General features: G+C 38.5%; 3 protein-coding genes across 3 annotated transcripts; 2 read left to right on the forward strand and 1 right to left on the reverse strand.

Annotated features, from left to right (window-relative positions):
* The first annotated feature begins 6144 nt into the window (after positions 1–6144).
* On the forward strand, positions 6145–8622 carry LOC134669364 (conserved oligomeric Golgi complex subunit 5). The gene has a single exon (XM_063526881.1). The coding sequence runs from the start codon at positions 6226–6228 to the stop codon at positions 8467–8469; it is 2244 nt and encodes a 747-aa protein (XP_063382951.1). The 5' UTR covers positions 6145–6225; the 3' UTR covers positions 8470–8622.
* A 1980-nt stretch (positions 8623–10602) lies between these two features.
* On the reverse strand, positions 10603–15924 carry LOC134669422 (syntaxin-18). Its single transcript, XM_063526998.1, has 3 exons — positions 15222–15924; positions 14179–14346; positions 10603–10811 (listed from the first exon to the last, which is right to left on the reverse strand). Exons 1-3 carry the CDS (start codon positions 15831–15833, stop codon positions 10623–10625), a joined length of 969 nt encoding a protein of 322 aa, XP_063383068.1. The 5' UTR covers positions 15834–15924; the 3' UTR covers positions 10603–10622.
* Positions 15925–17289: 1365 nt separating this feature from the next.
* LOC134669365 (m7GpppN-mRNA hydrolase) lies at positions 17290–23006 on the forward strand. Its single transcript, XM_063526882.1, has 6 exons — positions 17290–17474; positions 17933–18095; positions 18762–18980; positions 19858–20070; positions 21395–21553; positions 22645–23006. Exons 1-6 carry the CDS (start codon positions 17404–17406, stop codon positions 22945–22947), a joined length of 1128 nt encoding a protein of 375 aa, XP_063382952.1. The 5' UTR covers positions 17290–17403; the 3' UTR covers positions 22948–23006.
* The last annotated feature ends 733 nt before the right edge of the window (positions 23007–23739 follow it).

Consider the following 23739-nt stretch of genomic DNA (forward strand, 5'->3'; position numbering starts at 1 on the left):
GGGGGTCAAAGTACCGCTCCGCCCGGCTTCATTCTTAAAATTCTAACAGGCCCCGTTAAGCTAATAGGTCATATTTGGTATCAATTTCGGATAAATCAATAATGTAGAATTCATTTCTGATATAAAAAAATTGCATTTTGTAGAAAAAAAATTAAAAAAAATTAAAAAATCTAATTTTTCAAGTGTAATATTTATTTTTTATTTAGTATCAAAATTAAACTGCCTGGTTTTTCTACATATAAAAAATATGACAATAAAGCCTATTTAATGCAGATTTTAAAAACGTAACTTTTCCTTACCTTTATTAAAAGAAAATTGCATAAAAAAAATCTTATATCGTCTCGCGCGGTGAATATCTTTTTACCGACATCGGCATCGTTATGGACAACATCCGAAGTACACACTCTGGAGACCGATTAAATGTATTGTTTGTTGTTGTAGATCCTTTATAGATCCTATTATAAAGATAGAAAAGTGTACAAATACTATTTTTTATGTGTCGTTCAGTAAAAAAAGGGACCTAGGAATAAATTATCATAGAGCCTCGCGTTTGTATAGAAGCATACTCGTATTTAATTAGTGTAAACCACTCCACGGACTCCATGGTCGCTATTCTCAATGAATAAGAAGTAAACTGTAAGTATTATTAAATATTTTTATTACATTATGATCATCATCATCATCTCAGCCATAAGACGTCCACTGCTGAACATAGGCCTCCCCCTTGGACCTCCATACGTGCCGGTTGGAAGCGACCCGCATCCAGCGTCTTCCGGCGACCTTAACAAGATCGTCTGTCCATCTTGTGGGTGGACGTCCTACGCTGCGCTTGCTAGTCCGTGGTCTCCACTCGAGCACTTTTCGACCCCATCGGCCATCTTCTCTGCGTGCAATGTGGCCTGCCCATTGCCACTTCAGCTTGCTAATCCGGTGGGCTATGTCGGTGACTTTAGTTCGTCTACGGATCTCCTCATTTCTGATTCGATCACGTAGAGAAACTCCGAGCATAGCCCTCTCCATAGCTCGTTGAGCGACTTTGAGTTTTGAGATGAGGCCGATAGTGAAAGACCACGTTTCGGAGCCGTAAGTCATCACTGGTAACACACATTGATTAAAGACTTTCGTCTTGAGGCACTGAGGTATGTCGGACGAAAAGACATTACGTAGTTTCCCGAACGCTGCCCAACCGAGTTGGATACGGCGGTTGACCTCTTTCTCGAAGTTGGACCTACCTAATTGGACTACTTGTCCTAGGTAGATGTACGAGTCAACAACTTCGAGTACCGATTTCCCAACAGAGACTGGGATGGGCACAACATTGGCATTTGACATAAGTTTCGTCTTGTCCATGTTCATTTTCAAGCCCATCCGTTGTGAAACTCGGTTGAGGTCATCGAGCATCATGCTGAGTTCCTCCATCGACTTTGCCATGACTACGATATCGTCGGCAAACCGAAGGTGAGTGATGTATTCGCCGTTGATGTTGATGCCAAGTCCTTCCCATTCCAGTAGCTTGAAGGCGTCTTCCATTACGGCAGTAAACAGTTTCGGAGAGATAACGGCGTTGGGCAAAGCCAGCTGACAAAGTTGAAACGGGAAGATGGCAGCATAGCGTCGAGCAAAGCGGAGGTTTTAGGTGAGATCGAGAGGTTCTATGGACAGTTATACACTTCGATCGCAAAGCCCGTTGACAGAGAAGCAGCCTTATCAGGATAGAATTATATGTTTGGGGCTTGGGGGTCAGACGTTAGTTCCTCTTTAAAGTTGCTCAGTCCGTCTTCTTGGGAATGGAAGCAAGGAGCAGATGACTGCTTCCAAACTGTTCTGACAACCCTGCTGTGGCCAGAATATGGTTGAAACTGACATATATACGTGAATTATGAAATGTATCCATTCATGTGTCGGGGGAAGGAATTGCATTAATACACAAGACGCAACATTAAAGTGTGGTATAATGTAATAAGTAAGCAGATTAAATAATACTTATAGTTTACTTCTTATTAATAGGGAATATTACGCAAAACTCTGCGTAGGTAGCGCCACTACCACTATCTGTCAATCACTAACAATCTGGGGGTCTGCCGCGAAACAAGAAAATCGAAGTTTCGTTGTCTAATCCCTCTATCACTCTTGCATATTCGATAAAGAGGCAGATAACTTAATTTCGATTTTCGCTTTTACCGATAGGCCCTGGTTAACAAACCGCCTTGATGCATCAATGTCATATTTTATTGTCTGTGAAAACTTATCAAAAAACAGTTTAAGGTACAGTATGTATAAGTTAGTTTATGAATTTACTAGAGTCGGTAGTGCTGCACTTTGGCGGCAGAACATTGCAGTAATATCCCCTATTGAGAACAGCGACCATGGAGTCCATGGAGTGGTTGGCACTAACTAAATACCTACGAGTATGCTTCTATACAAACGCGAGGCTCTGTGATAATTTTTTCCAAGGTCCCTTTTTTCACTGAACGACACATAAGAAAATATTTGTACGCTTTTCTATATTTATGTATCTACAACAATAAACAATACTTTTAATCGGTCTCCAGAGTGTGTACTTCGGATGTTGTCTATATCGATTCCGATGTCGGTAAAAAGATATTCACCGGCGCGAGACGATATAAGTTTTTTTTTATGCAATTTCCTCTTAATGAAGATATGTAAAAGTTATGTTTTTAAAATCTGCATTAAATAGGCTTTATCATCATATTTTTTCAATGTAGAAAAACCAGGCAGTTTAATTCTGACAATAAATAAGAAACAAAAATTAAACTTAAAAAATTAGATATTTTGAGTTTTTTTTATTTTTTTCTACAAATTGCTAATTTTTTATACCAGAAATGAATTCTACGTTATTGATTTATCCGAAATTGATACCAAATATGACCTATTAGCTAAACGGGGCCTGTTAGAATTTTAAGAATGAAGCCGGGCGAGCGGTACTTTGACCCCCCCCTCTCCGGCCCCAGAGGGGGGGCTCCTTCGGGCTACCGATCGAAATCGGCTTGGTTTGATATAAGGAACAACTGTGCCAAGTTTCATGCTTTAATCAAGAAAAAAAAGGTTCGACCTTTTTTTGTCACTTAGAACCCTAGCTATTGGGCACGTGCTTCGGCAGAGGGGAAATAGTGCAAATGCAGACTACCTTCCCGGTGTTACTCGAAGAATATAACTTATCTTGGGAAAAATATTCTAGTTAAATTAGCACTAAATTCTGTCAAACGAAAATGAACTTCTTAGTTTTTGTTATAAGGTTTAAAATACAATTTTGTATTACATTCATAGATTAACATTTATTCTGTTAAAGTAATATGTGACGTTCCACGGCAAAAGGTACCTTATGGCGGCTGCCGCTTACGTCGCATAGCTCCTCAATCATATTGGAGCGGCGTTAATAATAGCGTAAGCGCCAACCGCCATAAGGTACCTTTACCCGTGGGACGTCACATATACTCCTTAATTACATTGAAAAACAGTTTAATATTGTGATCCAATGATTCTAAACATCCTTTAGTGATCTTCAAGTTATAAAAATAATCCCTTTATTTTTAAAAGGGTATTTGGTAATTTAGGATTACCTAGCTCTACACTATCTCTACTGAATTTACATATACAATTATGTAGATAAATACAATTATACTTAAATGTTTGCATACATTGTTGTAAATCAATTGTGAGAAGGGACTCCCGTGGATTTATGGATTATTTGTGTCGCTTTGTATTTAAAAAAACCTTGTTTTATTTAGTGTTCTGAACAGTTCTGATGAGCGAGTTCTTGTACTTATACAAAGGATTGTACGCTCAGAATTGTTCAGAATTGTATATAAAGGGTCGAATTCAAAATGGCCGCTTTTACAAAATGGCGGCAAACTTTAGCTGTCTATATCATTGTTGAATGTTTTCTATGGTAGCTTCTTTCTATCTGTAGAAGCGATGTTTTATCCTTGAATTCCATTCGTCAAGTTAATTTTCGATAGACAAGTTTTCTGTAAGAAATGCTTTCTATTTTCTGCAGTTGATTGTACCTTTAGAATAGTTTAATAAACATGTCCGATAAGTCTTCTAGAATAGTTTATGTAACAATAACAATAGATTTTGAAATCTAAAAAAAACTAACTAGGTCCTATGCAAAAATACTGAGTTGTGAGGATATACGAACATAATGATTTCCAGAAAAATTGTATTTGTTGGTCGGCCAAACTGTATGACTATCATTTTCATACACGCAATTTTATAATAACTTGAATACAATGAATTTTAAACGAACTTTCGCATACAAAAATAGTGTTCTATAGTTTTAAGTTCAACAGTAGTTTCAAAAAACTATAGTTTTAAGAAATCACTGTTTTTTTACGCCGATGCCGATGGAAATAAATAACGTTGGACTGTGACTACATAGCGTAATGACTTTGATGACATGAAGGTTTTTATTTCTTATCGGCGTTACCATTAGTTTTTACGTAAAGCGATTTATTTACGAATATTATGCTGCCATTAATTATTTTTCCCTTTTTTATCAATTTTCGTATGTAGTGTCACAGACAAATTGAACTAATAGAGGTGTAATGTGAACCATAATTCTTGGTATAAAGATAGATGCACTAGATGGCGCTATTGTTTGATTGATTGGTCACTAGAGTTAGACCAAGATAACTCTGCAACGATTTTTACAGCGCATACTGTGCAAGGGTTATTTTTACGTCATAATTTCATAGAGGTTTGACGTTTAAAATAACACTAGGCTATCAAAATCACAGAAGACTTGGTCTAACTCTAGATTGTAGGTCAACTTTTGTCTATTAGTTCAAATGTCTCGTGTTACCTATAGTCGTTGAGTTGGCAACCCTAGATACAATTGAATGAAACTACACAGTAAACATAAGCTTTTTAATGCCCTCGGATGCCTGTGATATTTTAGGGGTTCACCTATTTTCAGAGGGAGTATCTATCGATAAGAACTAGCAATAAAAAAATGTATGACAAAAAATGCTGTTATACACAAGTCGCTAGGGTTGCACATCCAATGTTTAGACAAATCTAAATTTATTTCAACTGGCCTCTTAGCTTCTATGTACAGTGATAAGTCTTGTAAATAAATTAATCAAAGCATTATGACATTGTATCAAATGAATTTCGATGCTAGTGCACAATTATGTTGGAAATAGTATTTATAATTAACTCTGTAACAATATAGCACAACACTGTGCTAATTTGAAATAAATAAAATCAAATCTACTACATGTGTTTTTACTTTTTTTAAAGTTTTTAGTTATTCAGCCTTTGTCATAGTCAATAGTGTAAGTAAAGGTGGATTAGAGTTTCTTCGAGCGAAACCGGTTATTCAATTCAACCGAAACCGAAGGTTTGGGATACTCTAGTTTCGGCCAAAACCCAAACCTTTGCCTGAAGTATGATTTTTATACCGAAATTGAACTTCGGCCAGACACTACAGTTTCGGCGCTGCCGAAAGGTTCGATAGTTATTTGGCCGAAACCGAAACTTCGGTCAGACACTTGATGGATATTAGATATAAATGCGAAAGTAACCCTGTCACTCTGTTAGGTTACGGAAGGATGTAAGGAACGTTAAAATTTTGTACGCACTGGAAATACCCACCTTGCTGCTTTAATCACAAGAACAAATTTTGTTCAAAATTAAAACCGGACAAGTGCGAGTCGGACTCGCCCACTGAGGGTTCCGTACTTTTTAGTATTTGTTGTTATAGCGGCAACAGATCATCTGTGAAAATTTCAACTGTAGCTATCACGGTTCGTGAGATTCAGCCTGGTGACAGATGGACAGCGGAGTCTTAGTAATAGGGTCCCGTTTTACCCTTTGGGTACGGAACCCTAAAAATGGAAGTAATACATAGTATGAACCCTAATGCAATTACAAAACGCACCATAAAACTGAAGTGCGTTCAATTAGCTGATATTTTATTTGAAGTAGACTATTTTTAACACATTAGTTTCAAGCTCACCATTAGGTGGTTACAAAATTCATGAAAAATTATAAATATTGTTGATGATGATTATGTTTTGAAAATAATATTACTATGCAAAGATTATGAGCTCAGAAATAAAGTATTTACTTCGAACACGTTCAGATACTTTCGGTTATTATTCTGCATGGGTGATGTTGTCATGTTGTCAGAAAACTGTCAAAACAAAATTTCATGGATTGTGCGTTAATTCTTCAATTTCTACATTAATTTAATAAACAATGGATGCTAAAGACGTGTGTGTGGAAATAGAAAACGATGAGTTCTACAGTAAGTTCCTTGTCGACACTGTAAAGCCGCTGGTTGGCGAAAACATATCGGTCTCCGATCAAGTCGCAAGGCTAACACAGGGCATAGAAAAACTCGGTAAAAGCTTAGAAAAGCAAGTTCTAGCTAAACACAACGATTTGCTAACGCAGGCGAGCCATATATCCGATCTAGAGACGACGTTGGCATCGGTGCAGTCGCAAGTGCAGGGGTTGTTACGCAGCGCCGAAAAACTGAAAGATAGGGTCCATACACCGCACCGAGCGCTTGAAGAGCAAACGCTCATGCTTGAGCGGGTCCAAACAACGTGTAATTTACTCAGACATACAGCAAAAATCCTGTTTTTATGGAACAAACTGGCCAGTATTAAAGATAACCCGCCCAAAGAGGCTATAATCTTGTTTGAACTGAACGAGCTAATCGGCGACTATGATTTTGAAGGCATTGTGATCCTCGAGGAAGTACTAAAAGAAGTGGAGCACAGAAAAAAGGAGTTGCTAAACAATTCTACTGCTCTTTTACAGTCAAGTTTGCTAAATGGAGAGAAGGAGAAATTGTTGCAATGCTTCAAAGTATTCCATAATTTACAATGTACAAACGAGCAGATCAGAAATACTGTTGATAGTATCCTTAGTGACCTTAAGAAGGAGATTAGAGCTGGCCTAAATGTGCAAATGGTTTCTATTGAAGTGAAAAAGTCCAGTTCAGGCTGGGTTGCTCCGGGGAAAGCAAATATAATGAATGCACAAGACTTCAAAATTAAACTTTGGGACAATATCGAAAAGCTGTTCAAAGTAGACATCTATAACAGCTGCACAAAAGTAATTATGCTGCAGAATGTTGTTAATGAACTACATGCAATTGGTAACTTTAGGAACATTGCCAAGACATTTTGGTCTGATTTGTGTATTGTGTTCAGTAGTGAGCTGGAAAAGAGTCCTCTCAATGTCAACCAGTCTGTAGAGATTGACTTCCCAAGGCTATTGAAGTGTTTTAATGATTTGCTATCTAAGCTTAAATGCAAAGACTTGGAGATTAACAGGTCTTCATTGGTAAAATGGGAGAACTCATTCTTGTCCAAGTCTCTTGGGAAGCTATTGGAGCCGGTAAGAAGCATGTGGCACCTGAACCCAGTGCCGAACATGGATCAGCTTGATGGTGCAGTCAGAACCATTGCCGAAGCTCTCAGCATTTCTCTTGGAGATAAACAACTAAGTATAAGCCTAGCGAACAGTGTGGCAAAATGCATTAAACAAATGAATGTCGAGGCAGAACAGCGAATAAATCTTGACAGTGATGTAGCACAGATTGTTGAACCACCAACTAGCGCTCAGCAGAAAAACGCAGAACTCTGCAACGCTTTATATTACTTCTCATCACAGATAAAACGGGTATTAGTCAACATGAACTCAATGCTGCCTCAAGAGAGTGCCCAAATCGTCCAAAACAGTCTTAAAGACATCACTAGCATGCCAGTTCTACAATTATTTACAGAATCAATTAAGAACTCCCTTTTCATAATCCTAATGACAATGCACGACGAGCCAGACCTGACGCGCTCCGATGACCCTACTGGGAAATCTTTATCATGCTCACCATATATGAAAGAGTTGCAACAATTTGTATCTAGATGCAAAGACATTTACCTGTCAATGTTCCATGAGAAAGCAGCACTGAACGCCTGCTGCGTGACCATCGCAAGGATGACAGTGGAACGATTTATCCAGCATGTCTGCAATGTAAAGTCTCTAAGCAAGTTCGGAAGATTGAAGCTGCAAATAGATTGCAAGCATTTAGAGACTGCATTATCACCTTTAGTGGATATGTCAGAGTTAGATAACTACAGACAGCTGAAAGCGCTAAGCCTGCTGCTTGAGAAAACTCCTCAAGATATAGCGAAGAGTCAGACTGAAGGAGCATCACTACCACATTCCTTAGTTATGATGTATCTCTTTTCATTCGCTGGTCCGCAGTTATTAGCTCCGCATGCTTGTGCGGGCTGGAACATACAGAAACTCATGCAATGGCTGGATTCTCACCGGAAAGAGAAAGAGAGGTTAGACTTTGTTGCTGGCGCGCTGCAGCGGTACCAGAACCATGTGCGACAGAACCAGATCGCGACTTATGATGAGGTTTATCCGATCCTGCTGCAGTTGCTGGAAGATGGGAGGGAGTCTGTTAAGAAACAAGAGAAATGAGCTACAAGCTGAGATTAGTTTTAAGAGTACTACTTTTAAAGAAAATGATGTGAGAGTGCACAAGTGAAAATGACTTCTTTCAGAAATTTAATAATAAATAGGTGACCTAAAAAATGCTGATAGGTAGCATTGATACACCAAAAGGTCTTCATTTTCAGGTTTGTGATGCCATACCTGAAAATGAAGACCTTTTGGTGTAAGAATGCTACCTATCACCATTTTTTAGGTCACCTATTTATTATTAAATTTCTGAAAGAAGTCATGTTACAAATACATACTATACTATTATTTTATGAAGTATGACAGACATGTACAGTCAGCTTCTAATTGTTAGTGACGTCTAAAGTGGCCAATTATATCTAGACATCCTTATTTCTATAGTAACAAAGATGTGTTACGATATAATGTTCACTTTGGCCGTCACTATCTTTTTGATGCTGCACGCATGTGCAATAGGTAATTAATAATACTGATATATTAAATATTATTCCATTAAAGCGCTTTCCATTTGATTTCTAAATCCTCCCGTCTCCCATAGCCATTTTTAGGGTTCTGTACCCAAAGGGTAAAACGGGACCCTATTACTAAGACTTCGCTGTCCGTCCGTCCGTCCGTCCGTCCGTCTGTCACCAGGCTGTATCTCACGAACCGTGCCGCTATCTATTGCCGCTATAACAACAAATACTAAAAACAGAATAAAATAAAGATTTAAATGGGGCTCCCATACAACAAACGTGATTTTTGACCAAAGTTAAGCAACGTCGGGAGTGGTCAGTACTTGGATGGGTGACCGTTTTTTTTTTTGCTTTTTTTTGTTTTTTTTTTTGCATTATGGTACGGAACCCTTCGTGCGCGAGTCCGACTCGCACTTGCCCGGTTTTAGGGTTCCGTACCCAAAGGGTAAAACGGGACCCTATTACTAAGACTTCGCTGTCCGTCCGTCTGTCTGTCACCAGGCTGTATCTCACGAACCGTGATAGCTAAACAGTTGAAATTTTCACAGATGATGTATTTCTGTTGCCGCTATAACAACAAATACTAAAAACAGAATAAAATAAAGATTTAAATGGGGCTCCCATACAACAAACGTGATTTTGACCAAAGTTAAGCAACGTCGGGAGTGGTCAGTACTTGGATGGGTGACCGTTTTTTTTTGCATTATGGTACGGAACCCTTCGTGCGCGAGTCCGACTCGCACTTGCCCGGTTTTTCATGGTTTAGTCTTCGTGCGTGCGTGGGATAAAGGACCTTCCGCTTGAACTTGACCACCTACCGACCTACCTCACAACCTGTGGCCTATTTTATAAAGCTACAATTTACAAGCGGAAGTCTCTTTATAATATAACCCTTAGGCCCACTTGCACCATTCCACTAACCCGAGGTAAACCGGTTAAACCTGGCGTTACCAGTACAATTTGACACTAGGTTAACGGTTTAACCGCTTAATCCCAGGTTGGTGAAATGGTGGTGCAAGTGGGCCTAAATGTTTTAGAACGAGATTTCCGCTTGTAAATTGTAACTTGTAGCTTTATAAAATAGGCCACTGATAATGGCCATTTAGAGTAAAGGCCCTTTATAACATGGACACCCTACAGGCCTACACCAAAAGGGTTGTAAGTGCGTTGCCGGCCTTTAAAATGGGAGTACACTCTTTTATTGAAGGTCGTATCGGTCCGGAAATACCGCAATTTGTTTGTTTTCTTCAGGTGCGGCCACACATATCGGGATTCGGCGAATATTCCTGATGGCGTCTCGTTATCCAAGGGATATGTTAACTGGCCCGGATGGGACAAAAAGAAAAACTTTTTTTTTTATTAACCTTTTCGACGCCGTGTCAAACACAAAAGCTGTCTCTCGGACGCCACGTCACCGAAGTGTCTAAACTGAAATTGAACTTTATGCACATGCACGTAGGTCTATGTTACTCTGTGGTCTGTGACCGATTAATCCGTCTTTGGCGTTGGACCTGCAGTGCGGATATATCAGTCATTGGCGTCCAAAAGGTTAAAACAGTAAAGTAAGTAGTGTTTGGCCCTATGGTTGACTGGTAGACAATGCCATTTGGCATTAAGTCCGCCATTTGTACATTGTTGTATATATTTTGTGCAATAAAGTTGAAATAAATAAATAAAGTACAAACAGCAGCAGTATATTTAATCATTATACCAATCGAGGAACAGCAAAGTAAAGGACAGTACTAGTAAGAAGAACAGTATGTAGACCCGCAGACCCGCGTTGCGCTGGATGGCGGCCCTTATCTGGGCGTTGGCGTCCTTGACGTTCTCTGTGGCGCCGACAACGGTGTTGGAGATGCGGTCTATGTCTTGTTCTTGTTGTAATACCTGGAAGAAAAATATAGCTATATTTACGCCTACTATATCTTTGTTATTCTTATTTGAAGATACTACCATAGTCTAATAAAACATGGTCTTCTCTTCCCAGAGTGACACAAGCCTACGTCACAATAACATGGCCGCTATATATAGCGCTATCGCATATTATCATATTGCGCTGTCGCACGATGACGTAGGCTTGTGTCAGTCAGGTGACCTAGAAAAGACGGGAAGAGAGTACCATGCGGAGTATATTATTATACCATGGATACTACAATATTTATTGAAAGCGAATAGGTATTCAGATATACGGATTGCGGATTGCTACACCGAGTAAGGCGCTGTACGTATCGCGCTTGCATTACACCGCCACGGCTGCTGAAGTGGTGGAGTATGTACACCAGAAGACCGGCTACACGCTGAGGGTGTTCCAGCTTCGATCGCGCCACTACGTGCACTTCAACTCTTTTGTGGTGCGCGTTCCGCGACCGATGCAGGGGACCATCGAGTGCGCCGACTTCTGGCCGAAAGGTGTCGTGTTTCGGAGGTTCCGGGGCAAACTGCCGAATCCGACACAAGAGCAGCCGCTGCAACGGAGCCACGCCGTTTTGTCGACTAAATAGTGTTTAGTTTTAAGTTTATAAAATACATTATGTATGTTAGTCTGTAAGGTATTTGTAATATGGGCCTTGTTGCCTGAATTAAATTTCTAAATAAAAAAATAAAAATATACTTCACTATGTACCTATAAGGGTAGGGAAACATTTAAGAAAATAAATAAGGTACGTACCGTCAGGCACGAATTACGCCCGGCAAACCAGAGAATACGACGCGCGAGTAGGGTTACCAGACCTCAGGAATTTTCCTGACATGTCAGGAATTTTGGCCGTTTGTCAGAAATGCGGCCGGAATACGAAAATGTCAGGAATTTTAGTGAAATAGCAGACTTTTTATTATGTACTCAAAAAGGGACATTATTCAAATTTACTTAATGTGTTACACGTAATAAATATTCTTTCATTCATAAATCCAAAACAAATCATATTTATTAAACAATGCTTCAAGCATACATAGATATCGCTTATGGCTATACAGGTCGTTATCCATCATTGTATCAGTCATAGGCCTCCTCTAAACCTTTCCATTTTATCCTGTCTTTTGCAGCTCGTCTCCATGTAGGGCCAGCTATCTTTATTATGTCGTCTTCCCAACGTTTAAATTGTCCTCCTTCTTTTCTTGTCCCGTCCCTCGGGTACCATTCCGTTATTATTTTTGTCCACTTTTCTGTTCTTTCCCTTAACATATGCCCTGTCCATCTCCACTTTAATCGTTTGTAAACATATTGGATGTTTTTGAATTTAGTTTTATTCTTTATAATTTGTAGACTAATCTTATCTCTGCGTTTTACTCCTAGAACACTTCTCTCCATTCCGTTTTGACACACTTTTATTTTGTTTAGTTGTTGTTCGGTCAGTGCCCATGTTTGACATCCATACGATAAGCATGGGAGGATACACGTATCACATACCTTCCTTTTCTCTTTGATGGGCATGTCTTTGTCCTTCATAATTTCGCTCAAAGACCAGAATCGTTTCCAGCTATTTGTAATCCTTCTGTTTATTTCTTTTTGCATTGTATCTTCTGGGGCTATTAGTTGACCTAGATATATGTATTCATTCACATACTGTATTTGTCCATTATTTACTTTAATATCTACTCTAGTTGAGTTTGTCATCACCTTTGTTTTGGAGGTGTTCATTGAGAGACCTACCTTGGCACTTTCATCAGATAGCTGTTGTAACATTTCTTCTAAGTTACTTGGATCTTCAGAAAACAGGACGATATCGTCTGCGAAACGTAGGTGGTTAAGTTTTTCGCCGTATATGTTGATTCCATTTCGATCCCATTCCAAGTTTCTAAAGACCATCTCTAATACCGCGGAGAATAATTTCGGTGAGATTGCGTCGCCCTGTCTGACTCCTCTTTCGAGTGGAAATTCTTCCCCTGTTCTTTCCAGCTTAACTTGGGCCGTACTATTCGAGTAAATGTTTTTGAGTATTCTAATGTATTTGGGCTCTACTCCCTGTATTGTTAGCGCTTTCCAGATGCTATCATGATATATGGTATCGAATGCTTTATTAAAATCCACGAATCCTAAGTAATAGACTTTATTATATTCCCTGTATTTTTGGATCACTTGTCTTAGGACGTGGATGTGGTCTATCGTGGAAAATTTGCTTCGAAAGCCCGCCTGTTCTTTGGGTTGATTTTCTTCGAGTTTGACCGTGATACGTGATAGTATTATCTTTGAAAATATCTTATAAATGTTTGCCATTAGACTTATTGGTCTATAGTTACTCATGTCTCCCTTGTCTCCTTTTTTATGTATTAGTATTATAGTTGATTTCATCCAATCTTTGGGTATGCTTTCGGTTGTTAGGATGTCGTTGAATATTTCTGTTAGTCTTGGTCCAATCACTGGTAACGTGTGTTTTAGTAACTCGTTTGTTATTTGGTCTGAGCCTGGTGCTTTATCTTGTTTTTGTGTGTTGATTGCTCTTATTGTTTCTTCCTGTAGTATATTTGGTACTGGTTCGGTGTCTGCGAATATTTCCATTTGGGATTCTTCCGGTAGTGTTGTTTGTTTTTGGTATAGTATTCTGTAATAGTCTGTGGCAATTTCTAGTATATCTTCTCTTTTGCTTGTACACTTTCCTTGTCTGCTTTTGATGTTTGGCATCCACGTTTTCTTTTTATCAAGTCGTTTTAATGCTTTCCTTAGTCCTCCAGTTTTTTCAATGGATGTTTTGATAAGGTTCAGTCGTTTATTTTTTCTATCTTGTCTTATATGCACGAGTATCTGTTTGCTTATTTCTGATATCTTTTCGCGAGTTTGCTTGTTTTTACCTTCTTTTAAGAGTTCTTTCCTCTTTATAATTAATTGTTTAGAGGAGGCCTATGTCGAAAGACAAGCTGTAAAAAGGAAGAAGCGAAAACCGGTTGCCGATTCACTTAGTTGAGGAATTAGATATAAAATATATAGTGTAGTATAAAAGAAACATAGTGCAACTTAATACTTATATTATTATTATGTTACACAGCAATAAAGGCTTATTTTATTTTATTTATTTATTGTATCAGTCATATTATATATATACCAGACCGTCTAGAACAGGCTTAATAAATCTTCACTTGTGAATAAGAAACTAAAGTGAACCCTAAAAATAAAAATTATACTGAAACAGACATTCAGAAGTAATTTTTAACCGCCACAAAATTGGGCTCATTTCGCCGCGGTCTAATAAACAAGACAAAACTTCGTGTAACTTAATAATTTTATGGCGGTTAAAAGGTTAATTAAAATCTTATAAATTACCTTTTCAGTGAATATTTCCTGCAGCTCAGCAATGTGTAGCACCTTGCTCTCAATCTGCCGCACCTCCTCCGTCATGCTGTTCAGCTCGTTCAAGAGCTGGACATTCTCCTCCTCCAGTAGCTGAAGCTCCTCCGGGTCCAGCTGACCTTCGTCTTGCATTACAGCCACCTGCGGAACAATGTTTGTCACTCCAAAATTACGATAACAGTCGGCAAGTATGAGTTGGAGTGGAAAAGCAAAGTACTAAAGTTAATTCAATTTTGGCAATAAAGCAAAGATAAAGAGACACCAATAAGGGGTTGTGCACGAATCACGCAAGGTGTTTTCGGCTACTTTTTGACCTCCCCTCCCCCTTGGTGATATTTGGTGACGTTTTTGGCTACCCCCTCTCCCCACACAACCTCACGTGTATTTTTTGAAATTTTTTCCTTCGACCTATTTTTAAGATAAATAGTATTGTATATAGAAAATCTTGTTTATTTTTTCTATTTTCGTCAAATAGACTCGCTAATTTGAAGTGCAGAGTGAAGATTTATGTTTAACGAAACCGAGAAAAAGTATCTACTCATGTGGTAGGTTTTTTTTTCTTAGTTTCATTCACTGTAGAAAAATACATGTGAGGTTTTCTGATACCCCCCTTCCCCAACATGATCGTGATTTTTTCGTGACTCCCCCTCCCCCTATCGAACCTCGCGTGATTTGTGCACAAGCCAGCCCTAATAATTTGTTGATCTTAATAGTTTTTTTAAACAATTATTATCAGTAATCCTCCTCCCCTCGTAAGTAACCATTTTACTATTACTATGACTACTATACTACCAAAGAAAACAAGCGGAATTAGTTAACACTTTGACTACCGAGAACCCGCCTGGTAGGACACGTAATGTTTGCTCAGATGCCGGACAACCCGCCCAGCGGGTTGTTTTGTACGCAGTTATAGACGACTGGTTTCTGGGGTAGTGCGCCGTTTTTTGCCCGGTTGCGAAAGTGTTAATTAGCACAATTTTGATTTTATTTACTTCTATAAAAAAAAAATAACATACCTCACTATCAGTCAAATCCACTGGCCTTTTCAAGCTATCTGTCTCTTCAGGCTCAATCTCTACATCCTCTTTAACAAGTTTTTCTGTTTTAAATAAATTATGATTACTTGGCTTCACTTGGGGCTGTTCGAGCCTTGAAAGCTTTCTCATATCAATTGCCCTTTTTACCCTCAGAGCTTTAAGCTCGCTGTGGATCTTACATACAGCCTTCAAGTACGAATCTATAAGGTCGATGACCGCGTCCATATACTCTCTAGTCTGTCCCGACACCGCTAGCTTGCGGTTATCATTCCTAAACTCTTTTAACAAGTGGGAACATGTGTTAATAATTCTTTGAGCTCCTGTGTCTATTTGATCCCTCTCCGCCTCCGTCATCTCGTCCCCAGTCACATTATTGAAAAAACTTAAATACCTTTCCCTGTGTTCAAACAAAAAGTCTCGTAATCTAGTGATTTGTGAGCAAATATCTTTCGCCGTTTGCATGAAACCATGTTTCGATTTAGGCCGCAGTATACGCTGTTTGTCTTCACTTACAGGGCTTTGGATGCCGAAAGCTTTATTACGAGCTTTTAAAGTTTTGATGCAGGCTTTGAAAAGTGGAGTTATATCCATGTTTAGGCTAAATTTTAATACAATAAGTACAATAATAACATTGCACAAAAATCACACGTCGATACGAATATTTGATGACATTATTGACATTTGAATTTGACAGCTTGTCTATGGGTGCTAGAGGTGCAAACGTATGATATTTTACCGGTTTCTTTATAATATACGATGCACACTTCCAGACGCATTTATCCGCTGCATAGATAGACGGACTAAAATGTGTCGTGACATATGGCTACTTCCGTTTAAAAATTACCATAGACATAATATTGATAATATATATATAGACGGTGTCTCAGCGAGCTGTCACTGTTGCCACTTTTGTTTAGTGTACGATTAACAATGAGGCCCACGTTGCTGTAGCCATGTCGATAAAGTCATATCGATAAACTATCGACATTTCTTGCAATTTTAATTTTACTTCAAAAGCCTCCTCCAGACTATGCGCGTGAATCGCGGGCGAAGCCGCGAACGCAAGTGTGGCGTCGATTTCGCAGATTGTTCACGTCTTCGCGCCTTGTTCTCCGTTTTTTGTCGGTATTTCGGCCCGCGTCAAAGGAGACGCGAAGCGCGAACTTGCAAGACTCCACATTACACACTATTATGGCTCTTCTGTGGCCAGATAAATATTAATTATATTATGATTATATTACATTAAGCAGCTATATTTTACGGTTTCACAAGAAATCAAAATAGAAAAACAGCTAAATCACGTATGATGCCATAGATAACTAACAGTTAAACTCGATCAGCTGATGCTTTTCCGCCATCTTGCCGCAAACCAAACTGCGAAATCGCCGTGAAGTGTGCGAGTGTGGAGTCATACATCAACTTCGCGATATGTTCGTTCCGCGACGTCGCGCCGCGATTCACGCACATAGTCTGGAGGCGGCTAAAGGCTTAACGATACCTAAAATGACCAAAAACAATTTTATTCTTTATTGTGGTTATCAGATCACAATTTTATAGTCACGCCCCAGCAGGGAACCAAGGGAAAGTTCAGATATTTAATTAAAATACATAAATACCTCCTAAAATAGGTGTTCCGCAATAATTGAATTATATTATAATATATTCATTATCCATTAGCATTTCAATTATGTTTATGTTAAACGAAGATATTGAAGCTTCAATTAATCGCTATTTCGTTCCGCTATGTAGCGTTTATCGATATATAACATGATTAAAATCGACTTTTCACATCCCTAAAAGAGCACACATATACGCTTTTACGCACACATACACAGCCTGGGCGCATCAAGAAAGGCAACACTTGATTTGAAGTCCACCTTGTCAACAGTATGGTTGTCCTTTTTTGACAAACGGCATTTTAAAAGAGCGAGGAGAGAGAAATGAAACTAGTTGCTGCGTCGTGAAAGAGAACAGAAAAGGTTGGACCCTTGAAAATTACATACCACCTGGCAACACGCAATTAAAACTGTCAAAATAAATACCTCGAAAAGTAATTTTTGTACATTTCGGATTTCGGTACAAAACCAAAACAAATGTGTTTATTTGTTTAAATACATCTATTTTATAAAATTACTCTTTATAAAAACAGTAAAGTGCCACCATGGCTACAGCTGGTAGCTCTATCCGTGTTAAACATTCAATTCCCATCGATATTCTCGATGACTTATGCAGGTTAGTATTAATCGTATTGCACACAAACAAGCAATTATTTGCCATCTCGAATTCTTTCAATATTTATTTCCTTTGTAAAATGTTATAAGTACTCATATTTACAGCCAATAATAGTAACATATTTTTCTTGTAATAAAGGGTAGTCTCACAACAACAGCCTATGAATACAACATTCTATAATTCTACTTCTTTATCAGAATTATCAATGTTTTTATTGAATATCAAGCCAATTTACAGTTTTCCGACTTTGAGACTTTAATGTTTCGCGTAAACAACACATTTTTAACCTTGATGCAACTGTAACCAACCCTTAATATTACAATGTTGACTGTAACCAACCCTTAATATTACAATGTTAAGTGTAACCAACCTTTAATATTACAATGTTAACTGTAACCAACCCTTAATATTACAATGTTAACTGTAACCAATCCTTAATATTACAATGTTACCTGCAGTCGTTTCATCATCAACTTGCCGGAATCGGAGCGGGGAGACCTGGTGCGCATCTGCTTCCAGATGGAGCTGGCACACTGGTTCTACCTCGACTATTACTGCACTGATGAAGCGCATAATCTGCACCCGTGCGGTATAAGGGACTTTGCTCAGCATATATTCCAGGTATGATTTGATGTACTATACGAGGAATACCTTATGTCAGCGGTCGGCAACCTTTTAGCAGCTAAGGGCCAAATAGTAGTTACCGAAGTTGATGCGAGTCGCACTTTGTTAATATTTATGACTTTATCAGACATGTCATTTTTCAATATTACATACAAAATAGCCAGGGAGGCTCGCGGGCCGCAAGTGAGAGGTATGCGGGCCGCAGCCGCTTGTTGCCGACCGCTGCCTTATGTAATGAGACCTATGCAGGACCTATGATGTTGCAGCATTCAGATTTGGTAACTAGTAAAAACCTATTACTTAATAGTATCAGCAATATTAACAAATTAATTGACGTCTCTGTAGTTTAGTTTTAATTAGTTTAAGATGTGTCTGTGTTTTTATTTTAGTATCTTATTGACATGTACTTTTACATCATATTAAACGAATTGAATTGAAAAAAATATCAACATTTGCCTAATCTTTTTTTTTTGTTATGAAAATGGTTTTATTTATTTATTTACTTGTTAGCCTGTTGTGTTCCACTGCTGGGCAAAGGCCTCCCTCTCTTTCTTCCCAGTGTCTCGTCCCATGGCAATATTAGACCAATACTTCTCCTTCTAGGTCTGCCGTGACGTCGCACTTAATGATAATTATACTAAAACTTATTCATGTTCCTTCCAGCATGTCCCAACACTCAGAGAACACCTTACCAACCTTGACTCGGTACTAGAGAACTGGCGCGAGTACAAGCAAACAGTACCAACATACGGCGCCATATTACTAGACCAGGAGCTGACCCATGTGCTGCTGGTGCAGTCCTACTGGACCAAGGCCTCGTGGGGCTTCCCTAAAGGCAAGGTTAACGAGGGTGAGGAGCCGTGGAAGTGCGCCGCTAGAGAGGTATTAAATACTCAATACAAAACTCAATACTCAATATATAGAAAGGTATTTACTCAATAGGTATGTTTCTCTCTCTGCACCAATTGTAGATATCTCTGTTTGGCCCTATGGTTGACTGGTAGAGAATGCCATTTGGCATTAAGTCCGCCATTTGTACATTGTTGTATATATTTTGTGCAATAAAGTTTAAATAAATAAATTTATTTGGTTTACTGTGGACTAACATAAACTACTTTTATATTAAATATTATGTAGGTTGACTTTTCATCCATTTTTTTTAAATTACACTTTTTGAGGTCTGGCACGAGGAACCAAACCCTCATAGTTTTAATTTTAAAAGCGAATCTTATAATTTTCCCATGACTTCTGTTCTCTATGGGGCTATTCATAAATACGTCATTTCAAATTAGGGGGGGATCTGGACATCGGATGATGGTAGCATGACTTAGGAGGAAGTGGGTTCATTCGAAGCATGATTTTTGGATGATTTTAGGGGGGGGGGCGGGTTCAATAATCGATGACGTAATTTATGGACAGCCCCTATGCCTAAAAAAATAAAGATACCTTCTCTATCATCAATTGGGGATATTTATTGTTGTTCGATAAAAATAAAATGACAGGTCTTTTTTAAAAATAAGCTTTCGATTATGCCTTATTTGTTAGTGAGGTATCTAATCTACCTCCAAAATTTTACACATCTTAAAATTGTTTGCAAAAATCATATCAACACATCCACAATTATGGTAACATTCCATTTCTAACTACAGCTGCATTACTGTCAATTTTACTATGGAAATTGACAATGACAGCAACGCGTTCAGTACCGGTAGTGCAGCTGCGGTTAGAAATGGAATGTTACCATTAATTTAACTTACAGGTTCTCGAAGAAACTGGCTTCGACATCAGCAAGCATATAAGCAAGAACGACTATATAGAAGCGATCATCCACGATCAGATCGTCCGTCTGTACATCATCGGTTACATACCGCGGGACACCAAGTTCCAGCCGCGGACCAGGAATGAGATTAAAGCGTGCGAGTGGTTCCCGCTTGCAGATCTACCATCCAATAAGAAAGATATGACGCCCAAGGTACAAACTCAAACTCAAAATATACTTTATTCATGTAGGCCTAGCAACACGCTCTTATGAATCGTAATTAATCTTAATCTAATTATCAGAGCAATTTATTGATGTTAATATTATCCATAATAACATTGGATTATTATACAGATCAAATTTAACATTAAGAATCTCACAAAAGGATCGTCAAACGTCAAACATTAAAAAAATTGTATAAAAAATACTAGTCTAGAATTTCTAGAATAAAATCTAAATGTCAAAAAAAAGCATAACAAAAGAAGTAAGTAGATAGTATTACATCGGAATATCCATTACCTCGTCAATAATCAAATATACTTAATAAATAAATAATCATTTCAAATAACAATTAATCCAACGTTGTATTATCATTCATGTAGTCTTGTGTGGTGTAATAAGCTTTAGAAATAGCATATCCATTAATATGTTTTAACCCAATATAATTTTAATTTTAATGTAATTTAGTTATAAGTTTTTGTGATACCTATGGATTTTTACAATACAATACAATACAAATACTCTTTATTGCACACCTTACTAAAAACCGGGCAAGCGCGAGTCGGACTCGCGCCCGAAGGGTTCCGTACCATAATGCAAAAAAAGGCCAAAAATAAAACGGTCACCCATCCAAGTACTGACCCCGCCCGACGTTGCTTAACTTCGATCAAAAATCAGGTTAGTTGTATGGGAGCCCCACTTAAATCTTTATTTTATTCTGTTTTTAGTATTTGTTGTTATAGCGGCAACAGAAATACATAATCTGTGAAAATTTCAACTGTCTAGCTATCACGGTTCGTGAGATACAGCCTGCTGACAGACGGACGGACGGACAGCAGAGTCTTAGTAATAGGGTCCCGTTTTACCCTTTGGGTACGGAACACTAAAAAGACAATACAGAAAGAGAACAGTACGAGAACAACAAATAACAACAGAGCAGGAACAGATTTTTACTGTCCGTAATAATCGTTTTTTTATTGTGCTTAGAATCTTAGAAAGATTTATTTTAGAAAAAACAAAAACTCATAATTTTTTTGTTTGCTGCGTTAATTCATGGAATCATTTTAGTTTTATATAACTTAGAAAATTTTAGAATTCATTAATTCTTATACAAACAAGAAATATGTAATGATTTAGAATAGAGTACTAAACAAAAAAATATGAGACAAACACATGTACAGTAACTTTTAAAATATAAAGCGAGGTGAAGGAAAATTAAATATAATATGCCAAGTATAATATGATATAAGAACAAAATGTCAACTTCAATTTATGCATGGTATCCTTATATTCACCAGAACTATTTTTTTATTTTCAGGTGAAAATGGGCGTAAGTCCGAACGCGTTCTTCATGGTGCTACCGTTCGTGAAGCGCATGCGGCGTTGGGTCGCCGAGCGGAACCCCAAGGGTCGTCGCACACGGCACAAGTCACTAGGAGATCTAGACCTCAACAAGAATAAGGGGAAGATATCTCAGGTGCGTGGACTATTCTTTCTTTATTTATCTACATCAGCGGTTCTCAACCTTTTTTGGTGACGGAACCCTTTTGGAAAGCGAAATTTTTGACGGAACCCCAAACTAAAAATTTTCGTTCGTCACTGTGGACCAGATATACCTATAGAAGTGCTGGTTTTTTTCTTATTATTACAAGTATTTTCGCGGAACCCCAACAGAGGCTTTGCGGAACCCTAGGGGTCCGAGGAACACACTTTGAGAATGGCTGATCTACATATTAAGATGCAGTAGGTTCAGCCTGGTGGCTGAACTCTGGTGAGTTGTAGAATAAAAACCGGACAAGTGCGTGCCCGACTCGCCCACCGAGGGTTCCGTACTTTTTTGGTATTTGAGTCGCTTAACTTCAAACTCGGGTAAATCCATATGTCAGATTATGCGATTTTAGTATTATGAAAAGGTAACAGGGTAGATATTTGCTGAGAGGGTCGAATGGATTTACCCGAGTTTGATGTTAAGCGACACATTTGTTGTTGTAGCGGCAACAGAAATACATCATCTGTGAAAATTTCAACTGTCTATCACGGTTTATGATACAACCTGGTGACAGACAGACGGACAGTGGAGTCTTAGTAATACGGTCCCGTTTTTACCCTTTGGGTACGGAATCATAAAAATCGTAGCGCTTTTTTAGATCACAATACGGATTCCAAACTTGTAATTATCAGTCTTGGGGCCTTTCTCTAGTAGCTCGATAGACAATAAATCACGAAAACTCATACGCAAAAAATTTTGAAATTACTTCTAAAAATGCGCAATTTTATTTTACTCTGTTTGATTGATCCTCATTCCCTTGATCCTCGCGTATGATCATAGTGACCTTATGCTAGAGCTATTTCTTTAGATGCCCTATATTTTTTAGATACCCTACTTATAAAGGCGCGAAATTCAAATTTTCTACGGGACGATAACCCTTCGCTCCTACATTTTTTTAATTTGCCGCTCTTTTCTACTGACGGAAATGGCTTGACAGACTATAAATACAAAGCCTTTGTCTAAAACTACTTATCAACCCAAGAAATTTCCGCAAAATCATAACTTATAATCCTTTTCAGGGTCTACAAAACGAGATAACAGACTACCAACAGCAAAACCCGGCTAACCCCACTCCGAAATACAACGGCAACCCCAAACACCAACCCCACCCGAGCACCTCCAAAAACGGCAACGGCAGCGCTAGGAAAGAGCGAAGGAACCCCAAAAGGCAGCTCTTTACACCCCAGAACACGCAAAGTACCAATTTCTCACCTGTTCAAAAAGAGCAGACACCGACTCAAGAGCCGGAGGAACTATTTGTGGCGCCCTCTTGGGCCAATTTTAAGTTTGATATGCAAGCGATTTTGAATTGTCTTAACTGAGATTTTATATGTTAAAACACTGAAGACTAATTAGTTATTAAAGTTATGTGACTGTGTAATGTTTCGTTTCTTCTATTTCCTTATAACAAGCAAAATATTTTCGGTCATTGGCGTCCAAAAGGTTAAAATATCAGCTTACCAAAACCACCATCCAAGTGCTTTAAAAAAAGGGTACTAGGACAGAAAAGTGGCACTTGGATCCCTTCTAGCAGGCAAGAAAAGTGCCACTTTGATCCCTCCGAGCAGGGAAGAAAAAGCCCTTTTTGAAAAAGGTGATGTCAAAAATATAATAATTACTATAACATAGAATGGTTCCCAAAATTGAGTGAGCTCCGACTCAACTAACCCAATTTTGGGACCCAAATCATGGCCTTCTTAAAAGGCAGCATAAAAGAAATCTGAGCGTAACCTTATTTCTTAGTACCTAATTTCAGGGCCCACTTCGCTCGCGACCCATAGTTTGGGAAATGCTGAAATGTTTACTGGCAATCGTGGTGTTATCACTGACGTCAGGTCACATCAATTTAACCTTTGACTCGCCTATCGCTGCGATTAAATGGTACGACACATAGGCATGGCTCTTCAAACAAATTACTTTTTACCCACAGAAAACTGCTACCATGAATCTTCCATAACATGGTATGATTAACTATGATAAGAATCCTATAGTTGCAAAACAATGCGTTTCGACTAGTGACTGTAATATGAGCTTGACTTTCGTAAGAATTATGCGAGATTGAAGATCAGCTAACACTGGTCATTATAATAAAGATGTCCGCCGCGCTGAGCTGC

This window comes from Cydia fagiglandana, chromosome 12 (genome assembly GCF_963556715.1).
Source record: "Cydia fagiglandana chromosome 12, ilCydFagi1.1, whole genome shotgun sequence".
Classification (NCBI taxonomy): Eukaryota; Metazoa; Arthropoda; class Insecta; order Lepidoptera; family Tortricidae; genus Cydia; species Cydia fagiglandana.